A 12,056-nucleotide genomic window follows, 5' to 3' on the forward strand; every position below is an offset into this window, starting at 1 on the left:
TTGATAAGCTAAGCCCTATAATATATTAACTATATGAATATAACTATATATTTCATTAAAATGATATATATATAAAATAAAGGTAAATTGAGCCCTGTAGAATGGTAATTTAATAAAATTATATAGTAATCCACCAATAGGTTATACTCATATTATTCTGTGTAATAAAGAAAAGGTTAAGTGTGAAGCAAAATATACAAGATACAAACAACTAAGAAGGCAAACTATATATTTGAAAACACAGTTGTGGTTCATGGCCAATTATTTCATATCTCTAAGAGAATTTTTTAATTGCATACAAAGGGTAAATTTAATTACCATACAAACGTTTGAAACTCTCTGATATAATAAATCCCTTAGGATCACATGTCAATTAAACAGATTTCCTTCTCTTTCCAAATACATTATTGATCAGTTTGGCCATGGATTTAGATCCACTGGGTCTTCTCTTTTCTTTGAGTTTGAAGTTTGTCAGGATGCCCTTGATAATTCTGATAAACATCATTTCCACCTCCAGAGATTGCTCTGCTGCAGACAGTTCACAGAATTGGCACCGGTTATCCAATGCCAGTTTTTGCCCTTCTTCCCAGCCAACCTCTCGCACATGACAGAGATCTTGCTTGTTACCCACCAAAAGCACAGCTGATTCCACAGCTCTGAAACACAGATACACAATTCTTTGGCAAGACTGTTTTAATAACTCTTTTTTTTTTATTAAGTAGGTTTATATCAAAAAGAATTATGGACCAAAAAAAAAGAATACTGTGTGTGTATGTGTGTTATTTGTGGTCATGTGTGTGTGTATCTCATTTACTTACAAAAATTAATTTAGATAAAATGTAGTAAATGACACAGAAGCAACAAGGCTCTTAAAGCATAACATTTGAAGTGGTACAAACCTATTCCTGGAATTACGGCTCTGTTTACTAACAAGACATGATTGTAACATTTTCCACTTTCAATTCCCTTGTATGTAAAACAAAACAAAACAAAAAAAAGGTAAAATAGTCCTCGTCACACAGAATGCTCACAGAGGTTAAATGAAGATGTGTATAAAAATCTAGCCCAGTGCCAGGCAATAAAATGTGCTTACTAAGTATGATCTTTCATTTCCTTATCAACTGAAAAAGAAGGACTAACTAATGCCTCTTTACTAATTCAATACTTGTTGCTGTTTGTTAATATTCATTACAGCATACTTTAAAGAAAATTTTACAGTCTCGTGACCTTGTACAATTTTTCTGTTTATTGAAGAAATATATCGCTTTGGTAAAGTAATGTCTTTGGCAAATATCAATATAATCTCCTCAGTTACAGTGTAACATTCCTAAAGCAGAGTTCCATTTGAAGAATACAGTAAGGCTACTAGGTCTTAAATGGCATGGAACTCTGCCAAGATATCGCCTATAGGGAAGAAATGGGAAAATGAAAACAGTCTTCAGGCTGGTTTCATTCACATGACAGTGTGAGCCATAAGGGAAAAAGCATTGTATGTGTTGGATTTTGAAGTCACTAAGAGTATCTTTTTCTATAGAGTTCAGAAAATTATTGTGAAGAATTAATGGAGAAGAATAAATGAAATATTTTGAAGGGTGAATCACAAATATCAGATGTAATTTTATAAAACAATGCCATAATTTTGCTTTTTATCTACCAATTAGAGACTCTAGTTTACCTAGAGATTGAGAACTGGAAAAACTCAAAATTTATTTGGTCAATATATTAAAAAGTTTGTCTGAAAAATGTCAAATATAGGGATTTTTTAAATATACTTTTTTTGCCTATTCGTGAGTGATTCTTTTGATTTGTTAGAATAGAAAGTAGTTTTAATTACTTTCCCTTACCTAAGTTATGGTGCTTAAATATAAGGCATTTAACACTTGAAACAATGGAGGTCCCTCAAAATCAATAATATTATAGGAAATCAGAGCTATGAGGTACCTTAGTAAAATCACATTCTTTTCCCCTACCGTGTTTCTATCAGTTTTATAGTCAGAAAAAGGAGGTCTAGAGATTAAAGGGTTTACCCAAGGTCAATCAGATATAAACAAGAATTTAGATCAAATGACTGTAGGGAAATATAACTTATCAATTATTATCTGATGATTTCTTGATAGTAGGCATTTAAAATAGATATAAAAAGCACAGGTACCAATTTTCAGGTATAATATTGTGCTTTTTTGCTTCCCAGATTAGAATGCTATTTTAGATTTTAAGGGCAAATCTGGTTACGAGCACAAAGAATCCCTTATACCAGCAGGTTAAACAAAAATAAATATTTTAAATGGAAAGTCTAAAACAATAAAAAAAAGGAAAACTAAAATGGGAAATTCATAGTTTTAAATTTATAACTACTAATGCAAAATTAGTTTAAGGCACAGTTATGTTTTTCCTTCATAGTCACTTGTGTCAAGACATTATCAATCGGGAGTCGTTGATCAGCTCTTTGTTTTAGGAGATGAAATGGAGAAAAAGGTACTCTCATACTTAGAATCTGTAACAGTTTGATTATTCAGTCTATTTTGCTTTGACTGATTGAACAGCTCAATGACTAGGAATTGGATGCCAAGTGTAATAAATCTGGATTTATTTAGTATCCTTCACATTTTTTGTGGGAATGAAAAAGAAAGGTGGAAAGGGAACTATCTGTGTACAGAGGACCATTATTTTGCAAGTGAATGTCATGTTAACAATAGAAGCTGTCTTGTAAAATAGCCATTTACTCAGGGCAAGTAACTGTTTATGTCAGCCAGGATATAAAGTATTCTCATCTTATTCCTTTTACTACATGTGTAACTCCTGTGGAATGGAAGGTGGATCGTTCAGGGCTGTTAAATTTTGTAATTGGAAGCCTGTATTAAACTCTTCCTAATGATGCTTACAGCTCTATGATGATTTACTAAAAAGAAAGGAGAGAGGAAAGAAAAATACCTCACCTTTTACAATGACTAGTCTGTGGCTCCCGAATTCTGTAGATTAGTGCTTTTGCAAAAGCAAACGAAGACGTGTCACTGATGTCATACACAATAATAAACCCATCTGCCCAACGCAGCTCACTTGTAAGGGAAAATTTTGCTTTCTGTGGCTGAAAATAAACCAAGCACATTGAAAGTGGTGGGATCTGATCCCTGTATTTTATCCGTTAGACAGTTAATTAATGGAGACCCATTTCACCTGGAAGAGAATTCAGCAAGCCAAATACTGATATTTTCTAAAATGTAGTCTCTGTTTCTTTTTTATCATCCTCTTTCTTTAAACAAAAGTGATTAAATTTTAAAAAATAAAGAGCTATAATAAAGTTATATCCATCTCATTTGATACCTTTTTTCTAAAAAAACTCTTTTTCTGATAATTTGATAAGCCCTAATAATTCCATTTAAAATCAATATCCACATATATGTTTGAAAAGAGATGATATTTTCTATCCTTATTAGTAAATGGAATATGTATTGATTTTTGGTACTAGATTTAAATCAGTAAAAAAAAAAAAAAAACCCAGTATTGATAAGGTTTAGCTAAAAAGATTTGAGGGATATCTTCTTCAAATCATAATTGAAAACATATTTTGTTTTACTTACCTGAGAACAAGAGTCGTATATTTCTAGATTCAATTGCTTCCCTTCCAAATACAAATGCTTTTTATAGATAGATTCTGAAAAATATGCATACACTCATTGTCAGTATGGAAATCCTCCAGAGTTTAAAAAATGGTCTTATAGGGCTTCCCTGGTGGCGCAGTGGTTGAGAGTCCACCTGCCGATGCAGGGGACGCGGGTTCGTGCTCCGGTCCGGGAAGATCCCACATGCCGCGGAGCGGCTGAGCCCGTGAGCCATGGCCGCTGGGCCTGCGCGACCGGAGCCTGTGCTCCGCAACGGGAGAGGCCACAGCAGTGAGAGGCCCGCGTACCGAAAAAAAAAAAAAAAAAATGACCTTATATTTGGATCACAGTCCTGCAAAGTCAACCAGTCATATTTTAGTTGAGTACTACAGTAGCTTTTCTTTATTGCTAGTGGTCAAAAAACCATATATTTGCTAATGTATATTTCTTACAAATGAACTTTACCACTATATCTATTCACCTACATGTTTTTCTGCCTATGTACTTATCTTCCATTCTATTACTATGGATGAATTACCTGTGTTTCTATCTAAGGCCAGTCTATTCACTACGAGCTAGTTACTATTTCCTCTGACCTGCTGAAAGACATGGCTCCAACAATTCTACCTCTTTCTTCTGCATCATAAAATTTTCCTCTTTATTATATCATTACTAGCAACTGAATTTCTCCTAACATAACAACCCTTTGGATCCCAACTATTGCTCTATTTCTCTGCTGGCCTTTTGGTAAATATCTATACTCCCTGTGTCCAAATCCTCTCCTTCCATGACCTTCAAATTATTACAATCAGGCTTTAACTCCAATTACTTGACTAAAACTGTTCTTATCAGGGTTATGGTTTTAGACTCAGTGAAAAGTTCTTGATCTTACCTGCCCTGTCAGTGGTATTAGTATAGTTGATCACACCTACCTCCTCAAAATGTTTTTTTCACATGGCTTTCAAGGCAACATACACTCCTGGGTTTTTTCTTTATTCCATATTGCTTTGTATTAAGCTTTTTTATCTGTCCCACACTATCTTCTCTCACTCCAACTGTGATTCTAGTTTATGGATTTCTTCTCTATCTACACTTACTCCCTTGCTAATCTCATCCAGTCAGAGTCTTTATGTAACAATTATTGCTGATAAACCCATTTCTGTAGTCTGGACCTCTTCCCTGGACTCTAGACATCTACCACCACTGGGAGCCTCCAATTAGATACCTGATAGACATCTCAACCTTAACATGCTTAAAATGGAACCTCTGATCTCCCCGCAAAGACTGCATATCCCACAAGTTTCCATTTCATTAAATGACATATCCATAACTAGTCTCGCAGGTTAAAAGCCTCAAGGGCATCCCTGATTCTTTCTTTCTCTTACATCCTATATTTATTCTATTAAAAATTCATTTTTACTCTATCTTCAAAGAATATTTTGAATTTGTCTGCCTCTCATCACCTCCTTTGCTCACACTCTGGTCCAAGCCATCATTACTTTTGCCTGTATTATTAGAAAACCTCCTAACTCAGCTCTTCGCTTTATCCCTCCCCTAACTCCCTTCTTGCTCTCAGTTTATTCTCAATCCAGGAGCAAAAGCCAATTTGTAGCCAGATCATGTCACTTGCCTGATCAAATCTCTCCAATGGCTCTCCATCTCACTTAGATAAACCTAAGCTCTTAAAATGCCTGAGAATTTCCCTAGTTATCTAGTCTCCCATGACCCCTATGATCTCAGTAGACCTCTTTGGCTATGGTCTCCCACATTCCTCCACTGAAGCTACACAGTCCTCCATACCATTCCTCACATTTTTCAGAAAGTTCTTTCCTCTGAACTTCGGCAACTGTTTCTTCTACCTGGAATGTAACTGCCCAAATATCTTCATGGCTCAGTTTTTATCACCTGCAGGTCTGTTCAAATGTCTCCATCTCAGCCAGGTCTACCCTGACTACCCTATTTTAAATGACTACACACCACTCCCCTATGCTTTCCTTTCCTTCATAACATTTATCATCATAAGACATTTTATATATATCTATATATAGATATATATATGTATAGATATAGATATATAAATGCATTTTAATTAGCTGACCCTTCCCTCCAGAATGTAAATCTTATGAAGGCTCAGATATTTGTTCATTACTATAGCCTCTCTACCTAGAAGAGTACCTGCCACATGACAGGTATTCAATAAATATCTGTTGAATGAACGAAGGACTTCGTTTCTGTAACTGCCCCTCCAGTGCTTTAATACAAGACCTACCTCTCTCCAATATTGCATACTGACACAAAATCATGACCCATTCTGGTAAATACTCTGTAACCCGTGGTTAGCAAAATGTAGCGGACGTTTGGGAAAGCCGACTTCAGGAGGTTAGGGATGAATTTTAAAATCCTTCTAGGTTACATTTAATGAAATTTGTTAGTGTTTCGTTAAATCTTAAAATGTCTTCAGACAGTTTATTCTAAACTTTATGAGCTTACTACTGTGAACCATATACTTTCCTTCCAAGACATTTTAAAATACCCACTCTCAAAACTCAAAACCTGCCAGCAGGGGTCACCAGCTCTTAACTTTTTAAAATTTTATTATTTTCCCCTTCTAGCCCTCATTTACAAATGGGGTCATTTTTTTGCTAATTAACCCTCATGTGGTGGTGAACTTTTGCTCATTTGGTTGTCTTTAAGAATGTCTCTAGGTCTTATATTTTTAATAGAGATGTAACAGCCAGAAATGTGTACACTTCATTTGCTTATTTATCTATTGATATATCTATATATCTATTGATACATCTTATAAAGATTAAGATGATGTTTTTATTTTGTTGTTGCTGTTACTGCTTTTTGTGGGTGTTCTTTTATTTATGTTTTGTTTTATAGTTTTAGAACATTTTCTCATGCCTGACTCCTAGTTTGTGTGTTACCTTTTTTGACTGAGGTTGTTGACCTGAGATATGAAACAATAAGAATTTCTCTTCCTATATATTTCTTCTTTCTATAATCAGTTTTCAAGTGTTTGCCCTAAAACATTTACAATGGCATATGGATTGAAATACTATGTGGGCTACACATAGGAAAGAATGAAATACTTTAAAGTTATTTTCTAAAATACTCTAATAATGCTATATCATAAATGAATGCTAAAGATTTTTGTTGTTTATTTCTCATGAAAACACTTCCAATCATAATTTCTTCTTACTCTAAATATTATTGAACAAAAGAATAATTTCCCTTTCTCCCCATTCTCATATTTCTTAAAATCTTTGTTCTTATTAAAAAAAACCCACAAAACCTTTCCCCACCACACCTTCAGTCAGGTAAGATATTAGTAGCATTATATAGATTAATTGCTGAGCCAAAAATATATTCAAACCTCTGGCAAAATTCCCCACTTATTAATTCCCCAATGTGGCATTTCCCATATGTCATGCTAATTCTGATCAAAATAACAGAAATTTATAGTAGAGTTAGTGAAATGATCCTAAGATTATATCAAGGTGCCCTGGCATCTGTTTTAGAATTTCTCTGAAACTTACATAAGCAACCTAGCTAATTATGATATGATCTTTAATCATAGCATAATTTTCCAGTTACTGTCACATGGTTTTGCAATAAAAATAAGCATTTATTTTGTAGTTACTTGTGCTTTTATAATTATTTGTCTTTATTTTTCAACAGATGTTGCTTTAATTTCAAATTGTTTCAAATTGCTTACAAAAAAATCCACACTCACATGCTCTACAACACTTGGTACAGGCAGTAGGTTCCTCTAGACTGAAACCAACTGGATTTCTAATCCATTTTATTTAACATCAAATTGGATAACTTTTTATCATAAAAGAACAATTAATTAAAATACTTATTTGGGCTTTTCTAACCAACCCATGAATAAATAAATTGCTTAAAAGTGCAAAAATGGGGGACTTCCCTGGTGGTGCAGTGGTTAAGAATCCGCCTGCCAGTTCAGGGGACACGGGTTCGAGCCCTGGTCCAGGAAGATCCCACATGACGCTGAACAGCTAAGCCCGTGCACCACAACTACTAAGCCTGCGCTCTAGAGTCCGTGAGCCACAACTACTGAGCCCGAGTGCCACAACTACTGAAGCCCGCACGCCTAGAGCACATGCTCTGCAAAAAGAGAAGCCACCGCAATGAGAAGCCCGCGCACTGCAACGAAGTGTAGCTCCCGCTGACGGCAGCTAGAGAAAGCCTGCGTGCAGCAACAAAGACCCAATGCAGCCAAAAATAAATAAATAAATTTATTCTTTAAAAAGTGCAAAAATGGAAGATTCTATTAAAATGTTTCTCTGATATTAATTATGATGCTGAAGTTTTAAGGTGAAAAAGTCTAAAGTAGTGACTTACCAAAATTAGAAGCATATTCTCCAATAAATCGCTTGGTAAGAAACCTTACTGTAAGGGCTGCAAAACAAAACAAGCTGGATTTGGGGTCTTATCTGTTTTAGGATACAAATAATTTAGTAATGTACATAAGCATCTAGCATCTCAGCTCAAAATTTACTAAGTATTAATGAAGACCTTAAAACTTTACTAAATTCTGGTCTAAGAATTTCCACTGTACAGCCATAAAAATTAGGAGGCTAGAAAGAAAGTGATCTCAGTGTGCTGCCCACTCAAATCACTGCGTAAGTAATTTACAAATGCAAAGACACGTAAGACAACTCACCTTTGTAACAGAGACAGATTTCTCATTAAATATGAGATGCAAGAACTATAACATCTCTATATTTTCTTTATAAAATTAATTGTGGCTCCATGGTGCTGCATGCTAATAGTGGCCAGGACGGTCTCAAGCATTTGCAATTGTTTAAGGAAATAGGGACTTCAAAATCCAGGAAACAGAGGAACGACCTCTAGTGTTGGTTTATCTTATTGCAGCTCCTGGGTCTGGCCCGTTGTTAAGATTCATTAGGCTACGGTGGTTCTATTGGTGGCATGCTTAGTACCATCATAATGTGACCAAATACAAAACAAAACAAAAACATAGCTTCCAAGGTCTGGTCTGGGCACCTCTTGCTCATTTCTGGGCATTTAAAAAGCCATGCCCCTCCAAAGTTTTTCTCACTTTGATAATGTGAAAAAATGGCATTTAAAAAATAATTCATAGGTCTCCACGCATCTCTCTCCACCCTTAGTCTCAGGGCAGCAGAATCTTTTCAAGGGCATTGTTTGGCCACTGGTAGGTGTGGAGGCAGGTGTGCTGGAGTGAGAAGTAGGTGGGATAGTGATGGGAGGGATTTCCTGTTATTCCAATGAATTTCAAACATCAGTAGAACAAGATACAAATTAATACTTCAAACAGTTATATTCCACAACCTGTATATAAATTTTATATACAGGTAATTGCATTACTTGCTTATAAAGCGAAAACTCCTACTTAAAAATAATATATAGTTATATCAAGTTTATATACATATAATATGTTATAATGTAATACATATCATGTCAATATATTTCTCACTCTTTATGTACTCTACACCATGCCACAGAAAACAACACCACTTACCAGATTTGCCCGTTCCTTCACCACCCAAGACAGCAAGTTTCACATCATTCATCTTGCTTTTCTGCTCCTTCTTGGTCCGTCCTGATTTCTGGAGATATACTGACTTGAGCCAAGCATGTGTTTTCCAAAATCCTTTTTATTATTGCTGCTCTCACTTCCCTAAGGCCAACTCCACCCCATACTCCTACCATCCAATAATAACTTTAAAAATATTTTCCTAGAGTAGTTTTGAACATGTCTCATAAAAAAACAGTGGGCTTACTATTTAGACACAAAGGTTTACTAAGCCAATAGTTAAGAGTTTAACAGAAGTGTAGCTCATCTTCTACTTTCATGTACCTGGAATCTACCTTCTCCTAGAACCTAGAAAGATGATCTCTCTTCATTAAGAAAGTTTTTAGAGGATGGGTAAACATTCCTGTAAATTTCCTTTGAGTGAATCAGTTTTGCTTTTTCTATTAATACCTGAGGCTACATCTTCTTGGGTTTCTCCTGTGAAAGACAAGGGAGAATAAGTTAATTCAATCATGAAAAGAAATGAAAGAAGGGAGAGGATGGCTCTCTTGGATGGATTAGCTCAGGGTTGACAGCAATGCACGTGAATATCCAGCCCATGTTTTTGTGTCATTTGAGGCTCTCAAGGAGAAATATGGGAACCCCAGAGTTTCACTTTTCCAATGTCTTCCTTAAAAAGTAACTTTTCTCTTTCTTTTTTAAAAAGTGTTATACCAATAGACAACAGTAAGATTTCTGGAAAAAAACCATAAAGTAATCAGCCTCATGTTGTTTAAATAGCACTAAACAGGAACATGTCATGTTTCCTTACCTAGTACTTTTTTAAAAAGAAAAGAACATTTGGAAGGTGTGTTCTGACATAATTCACTCCTGCTATGAAATAAAAAGGCAAATTTGATATGCACAATTATCACTCTTTTATACTTCTTTTCGTCAACTGTCCCTGCTACTCCAAGTCCCCAAATTATTTTCTTCCCTTTCTTTCTCCCCATTTGTATCTGTATACATTTGAAAGTTGAGAAAAGAGTACAACAAAAAAATAGAAGAATTCAACTTTTGTGGACTACATTTTAAGACCCAGGTAAAGAAGTTTCATTTCCAGGTTGGGTCTATCGCAGAAATACATGCTTCTTAAAAATGCATTTATTTAACAAATATTGATTAATTGCCACTCTCTGTTAAAGCTATATTTGGTTTAATTAGATAGGTCAACAATTAAATAATGAATTATCTGACCTGATGGAGTCTACAGTCTACCAAGAGAAAAATGGAATCAGAATTACAACGAATATTATCATTGCTAAAATGGGGCTCTGATCAAGAGCTGGAGAAAGCAGGTCAGTGGGTAGAAAGGTCTTCAAAAAGTAGGTAAAGTTTGAAACATGATCAGGACCTACAGAGAGAGGAAGGAAAAAGTGATTGGGGAAGGAAAAGAGGAAGGAAAAAGTGACTGGGGAGTTGTGTCTGTTCTAAAAGAAGAAACAGACTCTGTAAAGAAAAAAAGGCAAGAGAGAGTGTATCAGTTTGTGGGATCAACAAGGTAACATCTGAATAACTTAGAGTTTATCCTTTTATTACACATTATAAAAAAATTTTAAATAAGCTATGTTTTCTCTTTAATCCATGCCACTGTATTAAAGTAACAGAGTGGTTTTTTTTTTAAGGAAGTTTAACAATTGATTTAGTACACTATGGAATTAAATGTTTTTCTTCTTTTTGGAGAAATCCTATTCTTATCTTCCTAAGAAACTTCTGATTGATGTCTTTAGGAAATTTAGTATATCTACTGGTAGGAAGGAAGAACTTCATTTCATGACATGCATGACATTGAAAACAACATATGAAGTGTTGTAACCAAGACAACTTCATTCTTTCATCACAGCCTCTTCCTCCCTATGTCCATTGGTATCCCAAAGTAAATCTAGTTAAGAAAGCAGCCTGGGGCTAGAATAGAGTGAAGTTATAAACCTGAACAAAGAGAATATGGTTATGCACATACTTTTCTAAGAAACAGAGTGCCAATATATATATTCTTTCGACCTCATGTAAAGGGTGCTAAAACGTTAGTATTCTAATAGACACATTATTATACTGCCTAGAATTTTCTCACATCTCCCTAAAGAAACATCCATTCACAACCAAAGCAAAATCATTTATTACTTTATTCATTTACTGAATGAACAAAAATTTATTGAATGTCTACCATGGGCTTGGCACTAATCTTCACTGCTAAAAACATATCAATAAACAAAGTATTCATAGATTCTGGTCATAGGAGATGGACATGTGACACTAAAAAAAAACCCAACTAGTTATGTATCGGTATTCATGAATGTTATAGTTTTATCTGTTTAGTTTTGTTTCTCTGAGGTCAGATTAACCAGCCCTTCTCAGCTAATCTCATTTCCCTATAGTTTCTGTTAGAGTAGATGCATAATTTCCATCAAAATCTTCAGATTCACAAGAGTGGAGTTATTCAAACAAATACCTAAGGAGAAAGAATATCTTTGTTCCATTACCCTGTTCCAGATCTTGAAAAGATGAAATACTTCCCAAATTATTTTCTGTGTCTATCATAAACCTAAACCAGACATAAATGGTATACACACACACACAGAGAACAAAGAAATAACCAATGTCATTTATGAATATAGAGCCCAGGTCCTAAGAATATGAGCAAATCAAATCCAGAAATGTATTTAAAGAGCCAAGCATCATGAGCTACAAGAACTTATTCAAAAAATGTCAAATTCGTTGAACATTAGGACACTTGGTGGCCTATTTTAATACATTGCCAAGATAAAGGAGAAAAACTATATGTCTCATATGCTCCCAAAAGCATTTCATGAAATTTAACAGCTACTTAAAAAAAAAAAAACTTTTGTAATCTAAAAATAGGGGATTTGTTA

General features: G+C 34.7%; 1 protein-coding gene across 1 annotated transcript; it reads right to left on the reverse strand.

Annotated features, from left to right (window-relative positions):
* Window positions 1-373: 373 nt before the first annotated feature.
* Window positions 374-9,249, reverse strand: RERGL (RERG like; the record flags this gene model as incomplete). Its single annotated transcript, XM_082850283.1, is given in 6 exon segments — window positions 374-656; window positions 2,937-3,085; window positions 3,579-3,652; window positions 7,971-8,027; window positions 9,133-9,199; window positions 9,202-9,249. Coding segments are annotated over 6 exon segments (678 nt in total).
* Window positions 9,250-12,056: the final 2,807 nt, after the last annotated feature.

The sequence above is a fragment of the Leucopleurus acutus genome, assembly GCF_964270905.1.
Source record: "Leucopleurus acutus genome assembly, chromosome: 11".
Classification (NCBI taxonomy): domain Eukaryota; kingdom Metazoa; phylum Chordata; class Mammalia; order Artiodactyla; family Delphinidae; genus Leucopleurus; species Leucopleurus acutus.